This window comes from Xyrauchen texanus, chromosome 42, assembly GCF_025860055.1.
Source record: "Xyrauchen texanus isolate HMW12.3.18 chromosome 42, RBS_HiC_50CHRs, whole genome shotgun sequence".
Classification (NCBI taxonomy): Eukaryota; Metazoa; Chordata; class Actinopteri; order Cypriniformes; family Catostomidae; genus Xyrauchen; species Xyrauchen texanus.
Genome location: NC_068317.1, coordinates 5,109,729 through 5,135,004, shown reverse-complemented (window position 1 = coordinate 5,135,004; position 25,276 = coordinate 5,109,729). Strand labels below are relative to the sequence as shown.

Sequence of the window (25,276 nt, the reverse complement as noted above, 5' to 3'; positions counted from 1 at the left end):
AGATATATAACAAGTAAAATTGGCCACGCCCCCCCACGTACGTTTTGCCATACCTTTGCGATGATGAATGGAAAGTTCAAAGTTTTTTGATAATTATTCATAATAGGACTCCAGAGAATCTTTCTACTCTGGTTTGGTTTCGATTGGGCGAACAGCTTAGTACTAGCTAAAAAAGAATTTTTGTTAAATAATCTCAAATATGTAATAAACAATTTGTTTCACACCATTGGTTCTTGAGGTAAAGTTGTTCAGAAAGAGGAGCTATATCATATGATATGAATAATGTGTTTCGTTGTGAAAGACAGCTGTATATACATCGATTTGCATGCATTTAATACGCAATAGCGCCTCCCGGTGACCAATTATTTTTACATTTCACACAAACCCCTATTACTTTTTTTACAGAAATGAGATTTTTCATTAAACATTAAATAAATAAATAAAACATGAATTCGATGTTTAATAAAATATTAAACAATATATATTCAATAAATACAAAAGAATGAATTAATTAATGTATAAATATTTCCAGCAATAATAGCGGGAAATATAGAACTATAATGTATCTGCATGACAGCTATATATACATAAACCCAGTTTTGCTGGAAAACTATGCGCGATTTCTTTATGATTTTTGACCTATTGACATATTAACTTATTTCAGATATCACAAATCATTTTCACAGTTTAAACAAAATCTCATCTCTATAGCAACTTTACCATGGTGATATTTAAATCAGCACAAGTCGCAACAACAGTACATCACAGAAAACCAAATGTTTGTGTTTGCAAGACAGAAAAACGTGTACTGGATTAAGGAAGGTGAGATAATGACAACACAGCGCTGGCCCAAAGCTCAAAACAATCAGTGTTCTAAACAATGTCCTTACCTTACCCAGATTCATGTAAGCCTAAAAATCTGATTTGCATTTTGAGCTGTCAGGTCATATTTGGTGCAAAATCACAAGCTTATTTTATTAATCCTTGTGTCATCACATCCTGTCAGTAAACACAGGAAAGAAGTACCAGCTGTGTAATGATGTCATAGCACAGCTACTGACATACATATTCATTTATTTGTTGTGTAACCAACTATCTACTATAACTTTACTGCTATAGAAATGATGAATCAAATGTATTACTGTCTTATTGTATAAATGTATTATATTGCATATTATTTTCATTTTTAATAATGTAAACATGAAAATTATCAAATAAAATTCCCCATCATTATTAAATCCTCATTTTCTATTTTTAGTTTACAGTGTGATGTATGACGTAGACGTACTTTTGCAGTCTTACGGTTTTACTTGCGTTATCAACTGAGGCTGTACAATATAATATAAAATAATAAAGTATTCCATTGTACTCGTATCATCCATATCACAAGTTTCACCTCTTAAATTGATACGTGTAGTACAATACAAAAATGTATAGTAAACAAAACACTTGGATAATCATATTAAAATATTCTGGTAACTGGTGGTGGTTGAGGAGAGTCCCCAGTTCTCTATGTCAGAAAAGCACTATAAGTGTCAGATTCAACCATTCATTCAAAATATGCAAATATGAGTGTCGTTTATCTTTATCAAAGCAAGTAAAATGTAGGTTTTAAATGTTTATTAGAATACCATAATATCAACATGACTCTGGCTCTGAATATCTCCCAGTAATGATCACACACAGGAAAATTTCAGGTAACATCAAATCATGAGATTCATGTTTCTCTGCAAATTACTTGCAATTTAAGTTTCAACCACCGATGTCGCTAGAGAGCACAAAGTTACGAAGTGCAGCTTTCATCCATCCATCCAGCCATCCATCGTCAACCGCTTATCCTGTGTACAAGGTCGCGGGGGGCTGGAGCCTATCCCAGCTAACATTGGGCGAAAAGCGGGGGACACCCTGGACAGGTCGCCAGTCCATCGCAGAAGTGCAGCTTTCAGCTAAATATTATTTATTTTTATTTATTTATTATAATTTTGGGGTGAAATATGACCCAAATATAACCATTGATGTGTTGTGAGATTCACACAAGTCATTATTTATTTAAGTGATTTGTAATACATTTATTACAGGGAGTAAGCAGTGGCTATAGGGGAAAGCTCATAGCTCATAGTGTGCTGTTATTGACCCAGCAACCTGATGGTTAACAGCCCAAAGCTTGGAAAAATATAATAATAATTACTGGTAGTGCAAAGATGTTTGTATGTAAATTCATGTGTGTTAGTGTGTTGTTATTTATGATAGTTTGTTCTAATTTTATCTATATGGTCAGAGCGATTTTATTTGGAGCTGCATGTTCACCGTCAATGTGGCCTGATTTTTGTTTCATAGAAATCTTGAATATAAAAGTGTTTTGGAAAATGTTGTCAGTTGGTTTAAATATAAACCTCACTACATAATTGTATTTCCAACTTTCTAACAGGGAGATTTTTGCAGTGTATATTACTTGTCGAATAACCATCATGACATAGTCAAACCATATGAAAGAACATGTAGCTCTGCGTTATCCACAGATCAGTATTGCATTGCCACAGAAGTTCTCTATATCACAGTAATTAAAGAGAATTTTTGCAGCTGATGTCAATTGTAAGTCATTCACCATACAGACAAAATTAACTCAATCCAACGACAAAGACTATTGTGTGCTCATGTTACCAAAAGAAATCCAGAAAAACAGCATAGAAACACATGCACAACTTTTAAAGAAGGCTCATCTAGCACATTAAGCTTCTGTGTTCCCTTTATAGACAAATTTACAGCCGCCTACTGTTACACTCATTTAAAAAAGAAAACAGGACTAAATCAAGCAGTGACATGAGCAGAACTGCTTTATTGCAAATGGCCTGAGGAGGAGAAATGCAAGGCTGATATTTCATTATCCTGTTAATCTTGGCACCCTGACGCTGGTCTCCTCTCAGCACATCTGCAACTGATATGGCTGATGTTTTTACTAAAGAATGCTTGCTTTTTAAAAGTCTCATCTGTGAAACCAAAGAAACCCAGGTTAATTTGACATATAAATGAAACAGCTCTGTAATGTTGGTCTGTACTGTAACACAACCACTAAACAACCAATCAACTTTAAACAAATGTTTGTAGGATTGTGTGCCATTCAGAATTTAATTTGATGCATATTAAATTCTAATTCCTGAATTTCAGTTGAGGTATGATGCTTGATGCTGATTTGTAATTCGCATTTGAATTTAAGTAATTTAAGAATTTTAGTCAGAGCAATTCATTCAATTCAATATCAATTACTGGATAGAAAAATCAGTAAATCCCTCTTCCCATCATTCCTGTTCAAACTGCAATTCAACATTCTGTGTTCCATGGCCAATTTAATTGTTAAAGATAGCAGCTGCTACATCTTGTGGCTGCTTGAGGGCAATTTCACCAAATTGAATTAAGTAGGCAAAATTCGTTTTGCACATATGATAAACAACAGTCAAAGTAGTAACTTTTATCATCCTATTCCAGTAGCAGCAACCTAATTTTACAAAAGCAAACAGGTTTGATTTTCTCACAGGCAGTTTCCACAGCCCAGACCCCTGTTGACCTGTTTATTTAGGTGTTTGCTGATTAGAAATTCTCATGCTGAGCTCCTTTAAGGTCAGTGTACCAGGAACACAACAGCTCTGCAATACTGCGATACACTCTCTCTCACGCTGTCTTTTTATCTCCTTCCTCTCTACTGTCGTGCTGTCTTCATTAGCACAGGTAGTAAAACTAGTCGTGAACAATTTCCGCCCTAGTGCTTACAGTGTGTCCAGAAGACATGACTTTAATGAATTTCCCAGACTTTTCCAGTTGTTGGTGATTTACTAGTAGAGTCCCAATCCTTGCAATTATTTCTTGAAACGTTCACCCATTTCCAATCTTCAAACTACATTCACAAAACCCCTGACACGTCTGGCTAAATCAAAAAATTGCCTCAAAACCATTTTAACTTTGGCCAAAACCCAAAAATGCTCTCGTACCAGAAGCACAGCCAGTCGAAATGTTAACACTACTGATTGATTGTGCATGGGGTCTTTTGTGTTTTGCATTTTCTATTGCAAAGTGCATATAAACAATGAGACCAACTGCAACAGAAACATTTTATTGTTTTCACAATAAATATTTACAGCATTGTATACAGCAAGTGGCAACTATAGTAGTGCACGTTCAGAATATAGCATGCATGAAAAAAAACTTCAGTACTGCAAAAGGCCTAAAGAAAAAGAAAAATGAATGAAAAGAAAACTACAGTGCAGTGCAGTACAGTACACATATTGTGCAACAAATTCAGGATTTTACTGTGCCTCAGCATCACGCCTCTAAGCTGGGTCAGGCCAGAGGTTTTCGTCAATGTCACATGCCACATTCTCCCATCCCAGGCAATGGGGGAAGAATCATCTGGTGTGCCAAATCCAAACCTGAGAGGACGCCACACCTATATCGCTTGCTGAAGAATTTCCCTGGTGCAGGGATTCCAGTCATAGGCCTTCCATCTCCATGTTGAGAACTCTTCGATTGGATTTAAAAAAAGGAGAGTAGGGTGGAAGGAAAACAATCAAGAAACGTTGGTTTATGTTGAACCACTCCCAGACCCGGGCACTAGGGTGAAAGCTTACATCGTCCCAAAAAAACCCCAAGGTAGCATGAGGCGGTGGAGAACCCCTCTGTTACTGATGGCTGCACAAAGTGTCACATTGCCTCCACGCTAACCAGGGACTTCCACAATGTCCCGCTGGAAAATGATGTTCCTTCCTCACCTTCATTTCATCAGATTGAATCCAGCCTCATCAATATAAATATACTCATGAGGCCTTTCCATTTAATCCAGGTCAAATATATACAAAAGGTTTTGTAGGTTTACAGTAACAGTATGAGTGCTACATCTTCTTTTCTTTGTATCTGTATGCAGCCCTGCTTTACAGTACTACATTATAGTGCACAAGTCTGACATTTTTACAGTACTGTATGTAGTAAGGTACTGTAAGAACCAAAATGCAGTTGGAATGTACACTTACTTGCACATACAGAAAACATAGCTTTCTCTCTTTCAGAGTTGCACACAAAGGGTATCTGGTATACTTGTTTCATGCGTACCCTGTTCCTCTGCAAGATACAATCAATAGTGAAGAGGCTCACGCTGTTGATACCTTTAAAATTGGCATCATCTTCAATTATTTGGTCTCGTATTTCTCTAAGACGGATGGCATTATATTGAAGGACCATACAATGTGAGCCTCTTGCTGTAGCATAAACATGGAACATCTGCCACCCCCTGAGGGCAGTCTTGCAGTTCTACAGTTCATCAATACATAGATGACACAGGTTGTTCTCCAGTTGTACTGTACTTAAATGTTTGCATATATTACAGTAAATATTCAAGGACCAAGAACCCAATTATTGTAGCTTTTATGTTGTCTGAACGTCCTCACTTTGGTGGACGAACCTGCTCAGGTTTGGTTGAACCCCTTGTCCAGCTTCCCTCATCGTCATCTCATGAACAATGACATGATCAATGACAGAAATTGGTGCCCTTGGAACTCCTTGTCCTCTTCCTCCTCGTCCACCACCTCTTACGCCATCTCTCTCTCTCTTCTGCCTTGTCAATAGTTGCCATCCATTGTTGGTATCAATATTCAACTGGCCCTTGCCATTTGCACTGGCTTATAGGCCATTCACTAATTGGTTTCATCATTAGAAACAAGTGCTAAAAATTTTGAGTCATTATGTTTAAATAATGACAACTATGTTGAAATTGTGTTTAACTTTTGCAGCCTGTGTTTATCATTTTGCATCAGAAATGCATTCTCAAATTAGAGAATGTGCTTAGAGTTTTGAAAAGTGTTTCTGAGTTCTAGTTAGGCCAATATGGTTAAAGGTTTTCCCAAAAGAGTGTTTGATTTGACAAATAGGTTCTGGCAATTTACCATTTGGGTCAGAGAATGTGGTTTAGTATTTTTAGCAATACAGAAAAACTGTAATAGACTCATATTGCCATATATATTAGTGTACAAATGTCTCAATAAGACAAAAAGTGTTCTGAAATTTGAATGTGGTTCAACGGTTGGATGATTCAGCTTTCTGAGCCCATGTGCCCACTTCATCCTTCAGGAAAACCACTTTGTATCTTATCAGAAACAGTTATTAATAACATGTACAACACAAATTCTCAGGGGTGGCGCCAGCGAATTTTGCTGGTGCACAAGAGATGCTTAATCATTGACAGGGGGAGCTGAGGTTTGGTCTCTAAATATGAGCAAAACCTGGCATGGCTAAGGGATTTTATTATTATGTTTGCATGTGGTGAAAACAGAAGAGAAAACTCTACGCTGCATACTCAATAGAACAGGCAACACACTTTCAGAGGTGTTTTCAGCTTTTTACAGTACTGTCTGAAGCACAGGTACAGCAAAACAGTGTACGCTTATTGAGGGTCTGTGGACATGCTCCGCCAGGAGAAACTTTTTGCACAAACGGCACTAAAGCATTTAATTCTGGTGACTTTAGGAGCAGCATTTTTACAAGAACATATCTTGTGTAGCAATTAATGAATGCACTGTTTCCTTACAAAAGCAGTTTATTATTCTTCTCTCTTGTATCCTCGCCATTGAATCACCATAAGATTTTCTATGGGATCGCTACGTTATGGTTTTTTTATTAACTTTGTAAGCTTACCTTGGAAGAATGGCTCTGGTTGTTACAAAGCAGGGTCAGGGGTTGCTAGGTTACAGGGGCTGCCCCACCATTACTGATATAGAGTTGATTCGGACCATTTTGCTAAACCGTTTGACTTATTCTTTGAAGGAATCGACTCAAATGAGTAATTCATTCATAAATCACACATAACTAGTTCTGATTCTAAACAGGCAACAGAAATACGGGACACACAACATGATTGCTATAATATTGTCAGGGAAAATGTTTCTTCATACAATCTTTATACAGAGAATAATCTGCTGGCTGTTACAAACATTTGCTGGAGGTGCTATGGACTTTCTTGGGGAGGCTGAAGCAAACACTAGCCCCTCCCTAGAGCCGCCTCTGCTAATTCTTGAGATGTGGGACAAAACATGTGTTATGATTTTATCTGCCATTACAACATTTTGACTTTAATTAATCAGAGATGATTCCTTCTTATTTCATCAAAATTATGGCATAACATTATCATCAACTTGTATATTAAGTATAGTATATAACAGTATATTCAACTTGTATCGTTCTGGTAGCGAACTTTAGCCTCCTTGTTAGAGCACCCGCCTCCCATGCTAGAGACCTATGTTCGAGTCCCGTACGGAGCGGGTAGAACAAGAGCATCACACATATATATATATCAGTAGGCCACTAAATCCGGACAGAACAAAGAGGTTCATTGCTATAGTCTCACTGGTATCCCTACTTCTTGTCAACAGTGTCAGATGTAAAAAGAAAATTAAAAAAACTCTTTTAAACTCATGAAATACACTATCAATAAAAAGTCAGTCTTCATCCTGAAGGTCCTCTTTCCATTTGATGTTTCATTTCTCAAAACACTAAATAGTATTAAAAACTACTACAGCAGTTACATAAACACCTGCTTGTCACTATGCACTGAAAAATATTCCTGATCCTTGAGATCATCGTTGATTTCGAGGTCATTTGACCTAACATTTTATCATTTTTAAAATGTTGCTCATTTATGTAACTAATGAGAATTTCTAAAATGATCACAATAATTTTAGGAGAAAATACAGATGTGTCATGTTCTGTTTTGTTCAATGTGATTAAATTAAGTTAATGAAATTAACAGGAAATGGTGTGCCCTTTTCGGATGTGGTTATTTTAAATAAGCAAACTTAATTTCTTACTTCAAAATTCATTTTTCTGCCTCAAAAGTCTGTGCATTATTGTGCAAAATGTGCAAAATCTGTACATTATTCATTATTCAAACTTTTGGCTGCCAGTATGTGTATATATATATATATATATATATATATATATACTGTATATGCACACACAGTGAATATTATCAAGAAGTTAAATTTGCATAAAATGCATGGACATTTAAGAGCTATTTGGATAATTTCCCTCATATTAATGACATTCTTAATGAGTGTTTTGTCTTATTTTCTAGTATAATATATCTAAACATCCTTTAAAGAAAATAATGAATTCATTATTAATAAAAATAAAATACTCAAGAAGCAGAATGGCATAAGATATTAAGTAAAAAAAAATGTCAAACAAATTAAGAGAAATCTAGCAAAATTCTGAAAGAATCTGGCCCAAAAGTTGTTGAGAGGGGGTGTGGGGGGTCTTGCTGCCCTTTTCTGCATATCACTGCCCCCTTCGGCATATCGCGGCACCGTTTTGTGGCCCGTTCTGCATACTGCGGCTGCAAATTTCGGCCCCGTTTCTCTGCCAGTCTACCCCTGTCTGAGATAAACACCATAGTTTTACTATTATTATTCATTAACTAAGGAAGCATTTTTAAAGTTTCCAGGTGGTCAGATTAGTTTTGTTATAAAGGGGCATTTTGAATCCTTAGTACCATTAAACATTTGTTTTTGATGGCGCCATGTTTAACAGAAATGCCATGAGCAGTGAGAACAGTATTAATGTGCAGCGCGTAATGAGAGCTTAGCATGAACTCTTTCACGACTGTGTTTATGGCCTGTGGTTGTGGTAATGATGTCTCTTCCTCTGGACTGTGGCTTACGATTTTTGTTGTACTCTTTTATAGGTGTCAGTGAGGCCTTTGGCCCAAGGCTGGTGTCGGTTACTACAAACACCGTGGATAACGGACCCCTTTTTGCATTCACATAATCCCAAAAATTGGGGATAAAAAATGGAGAACAAGACATCAGGAATTAGTGAGGATCTCCATGTCATCTGCAGCATGTCTGGACACCACAGTTTCATCTTCACCTTCATCCCTGTGGTGTATGGATGTAATTTTGTCATTGGGATCTTTGGTAACAGCATGGTGGTGTTGGTCATCTACCGCTACATGAAGTTGAAGACAGTTGCAAACGTATTTGTGGTCAATCTAGCTGTATCAGATCTCACCTTCCTTATAACGCTGCCAATGTGGGCCACTTTCACGGCAACGGGCTACCATTGGCCCTTTGGTGGCATCCTGTGCAAAGCAAGCGCCGGTTTGGTCATCTTCAATCTCTACACCAGTATATTTTTCCTCACAGCTCTTAGTATTGACAGATATCTTGCTATCGTACACCCAGTGCGTTCCAGACGCCAGCGCACACTCCTTTATGCTCGCCTCACTTGTGTACTCATTTGGGTCTTCGCTTTGCTTCTAAGTTTGCCCACGGCACTAAGCAGGGATGTGTATGACATTGGAAACTCTACAGTGTGTGCTGTTTGGCACGGGAGTGAGCAGATCAACTTGCTAGTTACCCTTAGCATGCTAAAAAGTGTGTTAGGCTTCTTTGTGCCTTTCCTTGTCATCATAACATGCTATTGCCTCATTGGTCGGACCTTGCTAGGATCCCGAGGTCTGCTGAGGAAAAGTGTCCGCTCTCGGGAAGAGGAAACACTACGGATGCTAGCTGCTGCGGTGTTAGCTTTCTTTGTTTGCTGGGCACCTCACCAGGTTTTCCACTTCATTGAGCTTCTGGCCATGCTCGGTGTGATAAAAAACTGCCAAACACTGGATGTTATTGACACAGCTATGCCATTTACAATCTGCATCTCATACTTGAACAGTTGTGTCAACCCCATTCTCTATAGCTTTGTTGGACAAAACTTCCGCAAGAACCTGCTGAGGTTGCTAGGCTGTGAGTCTGGTCCAACTGGTGGTAACCTTAGCATCAGCTTAAAGAATGTGCAATCCCATTGTACCGCTGGATTAATTAACACAAGAAGGACTACATCTACTATTAAAACATAGCTAAAAGTCTCTATTGATCTCTATGAGGGGTTTCTTTTTTAAAATGTCCCATATCAAAGCTGCTAAATGTCCTCCACAGTAAGATGGTGAAAGCCCCCCACCCCACAGTCAGACAGCGAAAAGCTTGAGGTGGACCTGTCCTGTATTAAAGTCATCAAGCGTCCCGTTTACGCATTGGCGTAGCCAAAGGTGGACTATGGCTACCCAAATTAGACCCAGACCCACCCAGAATATTTGAGATTATTCTTTTATCTAAAATATATATTTATAAAATAGGTTTAAAAAATGCATAAATTCTGATTTCTGAAAGTGTGAAAGAACTGACTGAATGTGCCACTTCTCTGTTGTTAAGGAAAATTTGCTAAAAAAAAAAAAAAAAAAAAAAAAGGGGTTAAAACTTGGCCTATTAATTTTTATTGAGGCCCACCCAAAATTAATTTCCTGCCTATGCCCATTTGTATACGTGTGGCAAAGATTTGACAATCCTACAATAAGGCAAGGTACTACAAGATGTTTTTATTTTCTTTAGGTCCATCATGAGGTGTTCACACATATTGCAATTGTTTCACTAGAGGTCACAGAGGGGCTGTATTGTTGGATACATTGGGCGTTTCTACAGCTGGGCTGCACAGCTGGCCATAGTTTTGAAAATCTGATCACAAATGGGATGCATTGATGGTAAAAATAAACTAAAATTTTTATTTGACCTGTTTAAATTAGGTAAGAACTCAAAACTGTCAGTGGCCAGTAAGAGGTTATTTTTTGTCTCACAAGTGGAATTTATGTGGTCCAAGCAGTTTGGAAAAGTGGAGAAAATACCAAAATTGGCAAATTTGAAAGAACATATCTCTCAGATGCAAAGTAAATTCATCACGAGTACTCTTGTTGTTGTAGGTATTCTACAAAGGACAAAAGTCCTCAAATATCTCAAAATGTTTATAAGATATAAGCCAATTCATTTTTTTTTTCTTTTTTTTTTTTTTGGCTGTGGCCCAATTCACTTATCAACCTAAATCTTCTGAACTGTTTAACAAATGACATACTTTTGAAATAATGCATTTATATATATATATAAATATATATATAAATATTTTATATATATTTATATATATATATATATATATATATATATATATATAAAAAAAAAATTTAAAAATGCATTTTACATCAAAATGCCAATACCCAGTGTGCCTGACATTGGAACATTGTGTATCATTTGATGCTGTTTGCCTTAAGTAATCTAAAGAGACCAGTTTTGTGTTTTTACACAATCTATTTAGATGGTGTTAGCAAAAATATTCATTTTGTCATATTTCTTGACCAGTACTGTGCCAAATTCGCTCATGTACCCCTATAGGGCAAGATGGCTATGAGATATACCAAGTTTTGTTTCAATATGCCAAAGATATAGCACCTTCGATGCTTGGTCCATAATAATGTCCAACAATGGTCGTAAAAACAGATAGTCCTGTCCCAAACTCACGCCATTGGTTGAGAAAATAAATGAGTCCCAGTTGCTGTATCGTTGCTAATCGCTATGTGTGTGTGTGTGTGTGTGTGTGTTTGTGTGTGTGTGTGTGTGTGTGTGTGTGTGTGTGTGTGTGTGTGTGTGTGTGTGTGTGTGTTTGTGTATGTGTGTGTGTGTGTGTGTGTGTGTGTGTGTGTGTGTGTGTGTGTGTGTGTGTGTGTGTGAACCCCCCAAATGGAATAGTTCGCCCCAAAAAAAAATGTATTCTCTCATAATTTCCCTTCAACCACATGTCGTTCCAGACCTGTTTGACATTTGTTGTTATGCAGAACACAAAGGGCACTTTCAAAAGAACATGTATTTTCAATACAATGGCAGTTGATAATAACTTAGTTTAAAGCTAAAAAAGGACCCAAAAATATTATTAAGAAGTCTATGCTGCTAGTGCTTCATATTTCAAGTCTTCCAATAATTTTGGTGAGAAAGTACGCGAAATTTAGTTTGCACTCCACTTACAAAAAAATCTGTCAGAAGTTTGAGCATGGCATAGCTTGGGACAATAATCGAACCTCATCAATAAAAAGGATTTTCAATGTGATTTCCTCCTGCTTCCCCCAAAACAATATAACTGAACAATAGAAAAACAGGACTTTGCAACTCACCTTGACAATTGTACAACATCCACTGAATAATCATGGAACATTTATTTTTATTAAGCACTTATTTTGAATTGAATTTATTTGTGTATTTTATTTTTTATCATAATTATATATTTATTAATGATATCTTCTTTCACAACAGAACATATTTATTTGAGCTATACAAAACCATCTTAAAACAGAAAACAGAAAATAACTTAGTCATGTTATCACTCAAGGGGTTCCCCTTTTAATGACCTGGGAATATGACCATATCTAATCCAGATCAAATCCCAGAACTAGCTAAAATTGTGCAGTAAGAATTACAGTACTAGCTATTTTCGGACTGGCAAATCGGTTGTTGATTTACAGATTAGTCAGAATTGTGCAGAAAGTAAAATCATAATCTTGTTTTTTTTATGTGATATATATATAATATTTCATTTTCGTTCTGTTTACAAAGGGATTTTCTGCCTTCCCTCATATACAAGATTCAATTAACCATATTTAACAAGTAACAACACTCAAAAACTGAAGGGTATTGCATATTGCAATGGCTGTAATCTGGGAGATGCTGTGTATAATTATCTTGCTTAATCTCCTGTAGTAATATTTAGACCTTTTACAAAAACCACAATGTAAATATGTAGTGCATCTAGATATTGCAGTACATCAGTAATGCTTGAAGTTAAATGAGAATATTTGTTTGTATGACTTAAATACTTAAAAACTTTATTTGTGCCTGTTTAGTGCAACTATTTCATTTTCAGACAAGAAATGTCTTACTGTAGTGTAAGATATTAACCACATCTGTGAGATATGCATACACACTGAACTTAAAAACTGACTTTAGATTGCCTGCTGAATGTTTCATACTTAAGTTTTGCAAATTCATTTCTGAAAGTTTTGTTTTCGTACCGAAATGTGGCTATTTATACATTTTAAAGAAAATACTCTTTTTTTGTCCTGTTTTTATATATATACAGGTTGTGTAAAAATGTGTAAAGATCACATTTGAACTAACTAGCAGTAAATACATGGATATCTTGTTTGTATTTTGGTCTAATGTTAAGAAATATTTCAATAAAAGCCAGCTTTTTAAATGGTGGCCTTCTGTCAAAGCCTTCTTTACTTTGGGAACATCTAATGTTCAACCTTATAGGGTTAATTATTAAAAGAGTTGTATTTGAAGCTCTAGTAGGTGACAACAATCACATCTAAAAATATCTTGTACAGCACGTGTGACAGGTGAATAATGAATTATGAGAGTGGAAGCATTCTGGAGAAAGTATGGGATTGGGTGGCCCCTGGGGGCCGAGCATTATAAAGGGAGATCTGCGTGAGGGACTTGATCACATTGACAACATGAAGGTGCTTTTGCTCTTGGGATTGGTGGCAGTTGCTCTCTGTGAGCCGACCAGATTTGTGGGGTAAAATCTTGAAACTGTTTCTCTGTTTAACCAGAAATATTCAATATGTGGAAATCTGTATGATGGTAAAGAATATCTCTCCTACACTTCTCCAGAGAGAAGGTCCTCCGTCTGAATCCTGTACTTGACGAACACGTGTCAATCATCAAGGAACTGGGCCGTAAGGTCAAGGTAAAAGTCGAAATGCACACAAACATTGAAGATTGAAAATATTGCCTAAAATATAGCCATTGCATCTCTTTTTGGCTATAATTTTTTTAAGCTCCCTGTAATTCAATCAATGGAGTAAGTAGCCGTGTTAATATATAAAAAGAAGAGTTTTAATGAGGCATCAAAAAAACAACAACAAAAAACGTAATTTAGTGGTGCAATCTTACATTTTGGGTGGCAGATGCTACGCCAATGCTCAAAGGCCATTTTTACTTCTGTGGGTAGCTAAACATTTTGAGTCACAAGAGTCTTGCATACCAGCATCATCTTAGATTAAAATTCTGTCGATATTTACTCCAAACGTTTTAGCTCCAAACTTGTATGACTTCATTTCTTCAGTGGAACACAAAAAGGAGAAATTTCACACTGCTTTTTGCCATGTAACGGAAGTGAATAGTGACTCCGCGCTGTCCATTACTTTATTATAAGGCAAAACAACTGTGAGAGCTTCTTCAAATTTCTCCTTTTGTGTTCCATGGAAGAAAGAATGTCCGTTTTGGAACAACATGACAATGAGACTTGTAGGATTATAATTGGATACTAATAGGCCTTTAGCAGACACACGGTTCCATGTCCACAAATTCATGTAAGTGTTCACGTTGCACCATCTGCAGGTGGATTTCTGGAGGCCAGATGACGCTGAGGTTGTGACCATTAACATGAACGTTGACATTCACGTTCCTGCAGCCCAGCTTGACATGGTCTACACCATCTTACAGCAGAGTGGCATGGAGTTTGAGTAAGTCTGACACACACCTCAAACTGCACTATACTTCATTTAAAAGAGCATCATGTGAAATTATAAGAATGTTAGGTGTTCAGTGCTGTACAAGTTAAACTCTATCTAAAGCATCTGTGTTAAAATCTATAAAATAGCCCCTTTTTTCTTTACAATTAACATTTTAGGTAAAAACTAAATATACCAGATGCTAGTATGGTGCAAAATACATCCTTTATAGGTTCTCATAACACTATGTGAATGTGCAGCTTATAAGTACAAAATAAATCTAGAAGGCAGAGACTTTTGATGCTTAGTTTAAATAGCAACAGAAATCATCCTCTTTAAGTGCAAATGGTGTCAGATGCTATTTACACCCCAAATTAAATACTACCATACAGTACAGGGGCATCACTGCAGCATGTTTATTTAGAGTCCCACAAACACCGTACACCAACTCTTAACCTAACCCTAACCTTCCCTGCTTCTTTGGATTACTATATGCATTCTACACGTATTTCATTCTTACAAGCAAGTAAAAATGTGTGGGAACTCATATTTTGGTTCTGGATGTTTACCTTGTTCATTTAGCATTCATATTACATAGTACTCTGAGTGACGTTATAGAATAGCATGGTATTGCTATGGTACACCTCTGAAAAACTATAGAATTACAAATGCATGTGTCCCGAACAAAATGATGTGTAGTTGTGGTTTGCAGCTATTGTAGGAAGTTTTGAAATGATGTTTGTCTTCACAGGGTCTTGATCGATGAGCTTCAGGCTGCTGTGGAGGCTCAAACGGACCACAAGAGGGCGACAAAGGCCCATGAATACACTAAGTACAACAACTGGGCCACGGTATGAAACATGAACTTATAATTCCCATTGAACATTTCATTCCATATCAGGTTAGTGTTATTGCAGTTTTGAAAATAAAATTTTTTGTTTATCTAAATTTTATTTCCATTTAATTTAGTTTAGTTTTCATTTTTTGGCTGCTAGTTTTAGTTTGTAGTTTGTTTGTTTGTGTGTATTGGTTTCAGTGTATTATTTTAGTTTTAACTGATATATAAAAATATGTGTAATACATGTCTCAGGGCCCTTTAGTGTTGTTATGCAATTCTTAATGGCATTTCATGTTTAGCTGAAGGGCGAATGGCTTCAATAAAGGATTCAAAATGTATAATGTATGTGTCTATCAAAAACAAAAAATCTTTTTTTTTGTCATTTTAGTGTGTTTTGTCTAGATTTGGAGTCATGAAAATGCATTTTAGTTCTTTTTTAATTTTCAATTTTTAAATTTTCAGTTAACAAAACTGTTTCAGGATTGTGTTATACTTGTATTTTGTTACCTTTAGATTAATGACTGGGTCATTTCCATCACCTCTGCCAATCCTGATCTGCTCAGCAGGCAGGTGATCGGAAACACTTACGAGGGACGCAACATGCACCTGCTGAAGGTAACGTGACGTCCTGCCACTGCTGCTCTGACAGTTCAAGGAATAGTTTACCCAAAAAATGACAGTTCTGTCATCAGTTGCATACATTCACATTCATTCATTTGATAAGCACTTTTATCCAAAGGAGTGATAAACCGATATATCATAATCATCTGAAATTTGGCCATGTTGAGATTAATGGCACGTGCTCGACAGAACTGGTCATTCTGCCAAATGGAAATGATATTTTCTGTAAGATCTTCAGAGTCACTACCCTTTCTCCAGATCACATCTCCGCACACACTGGTCATTCTCTCAGTCAACTCCTTGACGTGCGTCCTGAGATGCTTCTTAAACTGTACTGAAGGAGTTCTCATGTTTGTTGATTCATGCTGGCTGCTTTTCCCTTTACTATTCTAAAATAAATCAATAAAAGTAATAACATTTTAAGCATACTCCTATTCAGATCAAAAGGTTTTTAAGATCATGAGATATCTAAATTCAGACCAGGTTGTCCAAACTTTTGACTGTAGTGTATTACATGTTCTCGTAGATATCATTGTTAAAACACAACTATATCTATCTCTGCTGGTTGATAAAGGTTTATATAATTATTTTCCAGATTGGAAAGAACACAGGTTCTACTAAACCAGCCATCTTCATGGACTGTGGCTTTCATGCCAGAGAGTGGATCTCTCCTGCTTTCTGCCAATGGTTCATAAATGAGGTACAGAAGATTTTTCTTTCTTTCTTTCTTTCTTTCTTTCTTTGAGATCTGTGAATTGACAGTCTGTTTTATGCTCAGGCTGTGTCCAGCTATGGAAGTGATTCTGAGATGACCAACCTTCTGGATAATATGGACTTCTTTGTTCTGCCCGTTTTCAACATTGATGGCTATGAATACACCTGGACCAATGTGCGTTCATAATATTTGTGATTCTTAAATATATTACTCAGATTGTATAGTAGGATATAATGTACAGTGGGATCCAAAAGTCCAAGACCACTAGTGAAAATGGTTCTATTTTGCATTCTTTTCTAATTAAATGTATTTTCCCCCATTACCAATGATATTACCATCTTTAAAATTTGAGTGAAAAGTTGAATTAAAAAACGTAAGTATATTTCAGAATTTCTAAGTGTTCTGTTTGTCCTTGCATGCTGGCATAGACTCAAGTGTTGCAAAGATGTTCCAAAGAGCATTGTGTGTCCTTCAACTGACTTCAAAAATCACCTTTTGTACAAAGTGATATGGGCGATTTCACAAATTTACTGACATTTGATTGATGAATAAATAATTTGTCTAAGTTCAAAAGTTTCCAAATTCCTAAAAGAAAATGACAGATTTTCAATGAAGACTCAGATTTTTGGACACCACTGTATGCTGTTACTCTCTATATATTAATTTAGGAGCAATTGTCCATTTAAATGACACTCAAACAGCCATAAATACATATTAGAAAGGTCAAATGTATAAAAATATGATTTCAAATGTTTTTTGTTATGGTCCTACAGGACAGGATGTGGAGGAAGACTCGATCCAAGAACAGTGGCTCCAGCTGTATCGGCACTGACCCCAACAGAAACTTTGATGCTGGGTGGTGCAGTAAGTATTTCCTAATTACTACATCCTATTTGAGCAGTGCAGATCTCATTGGAATCTCGGGCACTGTTTCATCGTAACCTATGCATTATAAAATGCATAATACCAAGAAATATACTTAATGTTTGCCTTTCATTTTTAAGCCGTTGGAGCTTCCAGCAGCCCTTGCAGTGACACCTACTGTGGAAGCAGCCCAGAGTCTGAGATTGAGTCCAGGAATTTGGCCAATTTCATCCGCACCAACAAGTCCATCATCAAGGCCTACCTGACTGTCCATTCATATTCCCAGCTGCTCCTTTTCCCATATTCCTACAAATATGGCCTGGCTGCTGACCACTCAGAGCTGGTATTTGTGCACACACACACACACGCACACATTGAAGCATACTGCCTCACGTTATGCAAATACCCGTTGCTTTTTTTATTAGGAGGTGTTGGAATAAGGTTTATCGACATGACATACTTTTGGGAAGTAGCGATGTGACTTGTATTGTTCCATCTAAAACTAGTATTAAAAGCATTTTCTAAGTCTTTTATAATTATATTATTGAAAGCAGTTTTTATGACCTTTTATGAAATATTCTTTCATCCATAGAGCATAAAGAAGATGTAAGGCAGAATGTTGGTTCCAAAACTGGGTGCTGCCATGACTGGCTAGGGTTGTTCAATATTTTAATAGCCACCGATGTTAAAAGTATCTGCAGTACCGAGTACTGGCTCAGTTCGGTGCCCACGCTCTGTTTGACTACAGCTGGCTGCTTTCAAACACTCAACAAGAAAAACACGGCTGGATATTTAAAGATGCATCCAAAAACGGAGGCAGCTGACTTGCTGCCTTAACAGTTAATGGTTTTACAGACAGTGTTTTTGAATGAATGGGATTCTTAAAGAAGCTGGTCTCAAAACAGTTTGAAAATACCTTATTTTCATTCGAACTCCATATACAGCCTTCGAAAACAGCAGTTTCCAGTTTGTGGATGTAGCTCTCGTAACTTTAAAGGAATAGTTCACCCAAAATTTCTTCAGCAGAACACAAATGAAGATTTTTAGGAGAAGACAGATCTCTGTCAGGTCTTTTTAATAGAAGTAAACTGGTACCAGCACTTTGATGGCCCAAATGTCACATTTAGGCAGGAAACAAGTTATCCACACGACTCCAGTCGATCAATGAATGTATTCTGAAGTGAATTGATAGGTTTATGTAAGTCTTATATAAGCTTATGTTTATGTAAGTCGATTATTAAAACGTTTTTAAATTTAAATCGGTTCTTCTGTCCAAGGATCTGATGCTGTTTGAAATGGCTGATCTTTTGGGTGACGTTCGTCACGTGGCAGCTACGTGCTGCATCAACTGCTGGCAGGAAGCGTTTTTTTAAAAGTTAATAACGTTTTAATTAGCAATTTATATCGATTCGATTTTGGGTGAACTATTCCTTTAAGCCCAATAAATTTCAATGACAGGTCAGCTTCTCAGTCAAAGTCTGACTGCATGGAAACAATATTCATTTTAACATCTAATAATACATATTAGAATAAAGATATCTAATAATCTATAAAGATTATATCAACAATTGTATGTATTTTGCTTAGATAACTTTATGTTTTTAGATACTGATTTTTTTGTTTAATTGCTTCTTATAAACGTAAAGCACTGTTGTTGATGTTTTGTGGTGGCGGTAAGATACAAATGTTTACCACAGTGTGACATCACAATGTGGAGGAAGAACAGAACGAGTCATTTTGGCAGCTTGGTTTCAACGTTTTGAGTTCTGAAACTTACAGTACATTATAGTACAATTACCTTTTATATGTCAAAAGAGCAAGGGAAATTTAGGGGCCTGGGTAGCTCAGTGAGTGTTGACGCTGACTACCACCCCAAGAGTCGAGAGTTCGAATCCAAATTGTGCTGAATGACTCCAGCCAAGTCTCCTAAGCGACCAAATTGGCCCGGTTGCTAGGGAGGGTAGAGTCACATGGGATAACCTCCTCGTGGTCATGATTAGGGGTTCTCGCTCTCAATGGGGTGTGTGGTAAGTTGTGCATGGATCGTAGAGATTAGCATGAGCCTACACATTCTGTGAGTCTCCGTGGTGTCATGCACGATAAGATAACTTATGCCATGTGATAAGCATGGATTGATGGTCTCAGAAGTGGAGGAAGAGACTTCAAGGACCTAATAAGTAGCTGGAATTGGGAATTCCAAATTGCTAGAAAAGGGGATAAAAATTAATTAAAAAAGATCATGGGAAATTGTATTCCTCATGTCATGAATCCTTTAAAAAAGTTTGGTAACCACTGTGTTAGATACTGACAACCTCACTCACCATTTACCATTCCAATGCCATTACTATTTAAACTTCTTTTGTACTCCATGTAAGAAAGTAATACAGTTTCGAAACAATATGAGGGAGAAAAAATTATGATAATCATTTTTGGGTGAACTATCCCCTTAACTGGGGATAACTGAAAAAAAATGTACACGTTTGTGTCAACTGCCGATAATTAATTGTAGTGTTTTTCAGAGCATTAAACCTGTAAAGGATTATAGGTACAACTCTTGCGTGTATTTATTTGAGTCTTTGACTTCTACTTGTGTCTGTTTTTGGTAGCTGAGTGTGGGTCAAGGAGCTATTTCAGCTCTGCGCACCCTGTATGGAACCAAATACGACGTTGGACCTGGAGCTGCTACCATCTGTGAGTATAAAGAATCCAAGCATAAGCTCTGTTCCACAACCCAGTGGACCGCATTTTTTACTTCTGTCTTCATAAGCCAACATAAACACAACGTAAAAAGCGTGTTAGTTTTCCCTTTTTTCATTCTGTGAAAACTACCAACGCTGTGCCTGTGGGTCTTGGTGCTGTTGCACATTTGTACAACTGTAGTTCCAGCTTCGGCCACTAGGCCACTGTTCGAACATTTGAAAGCATGGACTGATTTTAGCAGACCGAACATTCAACCTCCAGTTACCGATTTTCACATGAGATCAGTCTGTATTGACTGCCTTCTAAAATGGCATCCTATCTGACATGAAAACTAAAAGTGACTGATTTGCTACACGTATCATAAACAGCAATTGTGCATGCCACAAAAAAATAATGCTACTCACATAAAGCACAAGAGACACGACTCACAATTGATTCCAAAAGACATTAGCATGTTGCTAAACTAATGAAACAATTGTTAAATTAGCAGTACACACAAATATTGGGTAAAATTGTTAAATTTTATTTAGATTAGAACTACTGGTAAGTTTTTTTTATTTTTTATTATCCAGTATTAAATTAAATGTACTCTACACACGGCCATTTAAGTGTTACATATTCAAAGTGTAGTGTCATCCCAAATAATGCTGAATTTTATTAACAACATGTAAGGTTTTGCCATTTTCCATCTGATGGAAGTGATGTTTCAAACACACAATGTGTTGCCACTCGATTTAGAGTGTTAGCCAACCTCAGTTTGGAACTTATATCTCAAATATTGTTCATTTTCATACAGCATGGGATGATGGTAAAGCATTCAATCCACATTTTTAAGGTGCTGTATTCACAGAAGTTCACTAGTTGCCACATTCACCATTAATTAACTTCAGGTCAGGTAACACTGTCTCATACGTTCCGATTATTAATTTCCGATCCCAAGTGTCAGTCAATTTGGGGGGCGCAACATTTACAATTAGTGCTGCATTAACCGCAATTTGAGATCGATCGACATAGAAAACTTTTCCCTAAATCTGGCCCTTCTCATTGCAGACCCTGCTGCTGGTGGCTCTGATGACTGGGCGTATGACCTGGGTGTGAAGTACTCATACACCTTTGAGCTGCGTGATACTGGCCGCTACGGTTTCCTGCTGCCCGAATCTGAGATCAAGCCCACTTGTGAAGAGACCATGCTGGCTGTCAAATACATCGCAAGCCATGTGCTCAATAATCTGTACTGAGAAAATAATCTGGTAGAAATCTCTAAATGTGAGGATGTGTTATTCCTCATACAGAAATGTGCATTCTGTGACATCAGTTTACTGCACATCTCTAAATATTAAGATCAGTAAAGAAATAAAACACAGACTCTGTTTGTTGAATGATATTGTATACAAGATTCCACATAATGGAAATAACTAAGAGCTTTTTAACACCAGCGTATTTTAGTATATTTAGTAGATCTGTCAATTTATTACAATTAATCATGAAAAAAAAGAAAAGTTAATACATGTACCACAATTATTACAAATCTGTCCAGTATGTAAATTGCATAATAAGGGATTATCCTACCATCTGAAAAATCCAAGTTTAAAGTGCCACCAAAATGTCTATAGTGAGTCTAGTCAAGTTGGCCATAGATTTTCAAAATGTAGGGTGGCAGTGGAAAACTCACATAAACAAGAAAATTGCAAACAGGTTGGTTAGGATTAGGTTTAGGAAATCATGTAGTGTATGATGCTCCACAAATATGTATTCATACAGTGAGCATGCACGTTTATGACACTGGACCATGAAGAAATGGAGATGACAAACAAGCGCTCAGAGTGAAAAAAACATTTAAAGGAATAGCTCAACCAAAAGTATTATTTTCTCAATTTACTCACCCTCATGCCATCCAAGATGTGTATGACTTTCTTTCTTCTGCAGAACACATATGGAGATTTTTAGAAAATTTCAGAGGTGTTGGTGCATACATGAAAGTAAATGGGTGCCAACATTTTTAAATATTCCAAAAAGCACATAAAGGCATCATAAACGTAATCCATATGACTCCAGTTTATAATCCATATGGCATGGACCCAGAGTCTGCACCAGTGCTTTCCACCAACTGGAGGGGAACCTTCGAGCTAAGGAAAGATCATGACCAAGTGATGCTATCATTTAACCTCTCCTCTGACCTTCACCATTTTAGTAGAGAACTCTTTGCAGAAAATTTACCATTGGTCATTTACCAATTTTTTGAAACATTGACATAATCCTGTGTGCCATTTTTCATTTGGACCGATAAAAAAACAAGCAAGAAAAGCATTTTATCCTAGTGCATGAGTTTTGACTTGACTCCCATTGTGTTTGTGAGTCTGTGAGTGCCCTTTTTATTGCCTGGGATTAAGATTTCAGGTGATATGATCACAAGTTGACAGGTACCATTGCCATTCCCACTTTATAATATGCGTTTCATCTGACCACTTGTGTTCGGACTCGAGGGAAGGGTCTTCGATTTCATGACTGCATACATCAGTGTTTCTGCAAGATAAAAGTGCAAAATGATTTTAGAACAGAAAGAAAACACACAAAAAAGTTTTAGTGGAGTAACTATTAACTGAGCTTCAGATGTGTGTGCCCTTTGTGTCTAGTATTGTTGATATCATGCACACAGATACATGCATGTATTTACAGTATGTGCTTTTTCAAAGCAACACATAACCGGAAAAGTTTAAACATTTTGTTTTAGCACAACAGTTGATTGACAGGTAGAACATTCCCCCTAGAACATCAAATAATTGATCATTTATATGCCATCTTAACGAAGGATACGCCTCTAAATATAGCCCTAGAACTTATTAAATGAAACAAGTATGAAGGATAATTTTTTTTGTAGTTCAACCGCTGAGCGATTCCCCACTCGCAAGCGCTTCCGGTGAGCAAGGTGATAATATAGAAAACTCTAGAGGATTCAGTGAGAATATTTGTATGGATGAAGATGATCAAAGAGACAGGAAGCCTAAATAACTGGCTGAAGGGTTAACTGCCATCATATCTCCTCCTCTCATCCAACACCTCAACGACACACATCCACAGTGTCCCCCAGTAGACTCAACTATAACTGTGATATTTGGGAAGAGATTCAGAGGGAAAGTACAGCAAAATTTGGCATTGCCCACAGCTGGTAATTGAGGTTTTTTTTTTTATATTCATATAACTGGTGCAGTACGAGCACTCGATAAGTAGATTACTCATGCACATCCCGATTCGCTAAAATTAACTTGAATTTCTTTATACCGGCTCATTAAAACTAACCATTCAGATGTACAAATTTGCTAAGATTAATTGAACTTTGTTATACCCATTTTAATGCACAGTAATAGGAGGGGAGACTTGTTTTCAATGCAACTTGAGGGAAAGGAAAGTTGAAGGGATGGCAGATGAGGGGAAGGGGTGTAAATGGCCACTTAAAGTCTGTCCATGTCTTTCATAAATTGAGTGTGCAGGGTGAGGTAATCATATACCACTGTAACCGAAAACCCTGGGTTGTGATAGTACTCTACATGCATCTTTACAGTCCTCCAGGAGATCAATAAGATGGTCCTATATACACACAATACAAACATAAAGATCAAATCAACCTTACTTGAGGCAAAGCTCGAATAACATTAGTTTACAGTAGTGAATATTCAAGTAGTGTTTGAGTCAGAAAGCTGACATGGGATATTGGAGGTGATTAGGAGTCAGTTGCTGATCAACACCTAAGTGTAAATGACGGAGTCCAGGTGCTACACGAATCCTTCCTAGAACGTCTGCAATAATGTGACCATTGTGAAAACAAGACCAATGCACAACATCAAACAAGGAATTGAGCAATACTAAGTTGTTTGTAAATGTTGCTTAGACACTCAAGGCATCAAGTTAGGTGTCGTGGTTGAGGGAGAACACATAACAGATGCAGAGGAAGTACAAATGATGAACCTAAATTAGAGAGAATGTTTTTATTCCTATGATATGTTGAGCTTTACAGCATTGCTTGAAACTATTAGCATAACTATTAGAAATTATGCGTTTCAATCAAATCTAGGTGATCCATACTCCGACATCTTGCAGCTCACTGTACACATCTTCCAGTCAGGCAGGCCGTCTCAGGAGCCAAACGAGCTGGTCTTAGGCCTGGTGGAGGGCAACCTTAGCATTCTGCCCAACTAATGTTCATTCATTAAAATTATGACATGAAGGCTTATATGGTTATTGGCATACACCAGATGCCACAAGGTCCCACCTCAAATCTTCAGACCCAAAAGAGGCTGTTTTCATAGACAATCTTGGGGCTGAGCAGGTTGTTATTTGACCCAAGAATCCCTACCTCCAGACACAGAAGGCAGAACACAACAGAACAGTTTTCTGTCCTCTCTCTGCAATGTCTCTGTACCTGAAATCCAAAAACTCTTCTATCCCCTTCGGCTCCTCTGTTCCTAACAGTTGATGGAAAACACCTATGATGAGTTTTTTGGTTTGAGGATGCAGCATATCTCTTCTGTCTCAGTAGCATCATGTAGCATCACAGTACCAACAGAAGGACCATACTGACACATGGAAGCAGCAGCAGCAGCAGCATGCATAAAGCAGATCTAGCCTGCCAAGACCAGGTGGAAGTCCAAAGGTGTGAATCTAGTCTCCATACACACAAAATTTACAAAGGTTTTTGTACTTCTTCAAGAATTAACAAATTGACATTGATGAGTTTGTAGGTAAGTGTATCAAAATGGTGTAACTGTGCAAACTGAACAATTAGAAATAGCAATGTTTATTATGATATTTCTCTGTATGTAGCCTTGAGTAGGTTTCATTCCAGCTGCCAAACCACAAAAAGTCATACTTGTAAATGAAAATACATTGTGCAGGCTAAATAAGATACATATACACAATATAAAGTGCCATCCAGTGATGGCTAGAGTAAATAATCTATGTCCTTTGAGAATTATTATATTCGATATTATATATTGTGGCAGAAGGGGGTAAAAGGAATTCACACTCCAAGGTTAAACTAACGACTACGCCACCCAGGGACTTCCGCCCTGGGAATTCTCAATGCGAAGACCAATAATCAGGCCAAGCAAGTCCCAGTTCCATAAACAAGGCAGGAGTCGCAGGTGTACAAAATAATGGTTTGTTTATTGCACAAGAGTCTAAA

At 37.1% G+C, this 25,276-nt stretch overlaps 2 protein-coding genes across 2 annotated transcripts in view; both read left to right on the top strand.

Moving 5' to 3' along the window:
* LOC127635100 (type-1 angiotensin II receptor A-like) overlaps positions 1-11,017 on the top strand; it is a 31,379-nt gene extending 20,362 nt beyond the window's left edge. The window contains exon 2 of the mRNA XM_052114888.1: positions 8,720-11,017. Coding sequence (XP_051970848.1) covers positions 8,825-9,886 — 1,062 coding nt within the window. The 5' untranslated portion in view covers positions 8,720-8,824 and the 3' untranslated portion in view covers positions 9,887-11,017. The remainder of the gene's footprint in view (positions 1-8,719) is intronic.
* Positions 11,018-13,267: 2,250 nt separating this feature from the next.
* On the top strand, positions 13,268-21,460 carry LOC127635098 (carboxypeptidase B-like). The gene is made up of 11 exons (XM_052114886.1): positions 13,268-13,422; positions 13,518-13,593; positions 14,247-14,371; positions 15,111-15,210; positions 15,711-15,812; positions 16,414-16,518; positions 16,597-16,707; positions 17,307-17,397; positions 17,538-17,740; positions 20,004-20,088; positions 21,148-21,460. Exons 1-11 carry the CDS (start codon positions 13,283-13,285, stop codon positions 21,333-21,335), a joined length of 1,326 nt encoding a protein of 441 aa, XP_051970846.1. The 5' UTR covers positions 13,268-13,282; the 3' UTR covers positions 21,336-21,460.
* Positions 21,461-25,276: the final 3,816 nt, after the last annotated feature.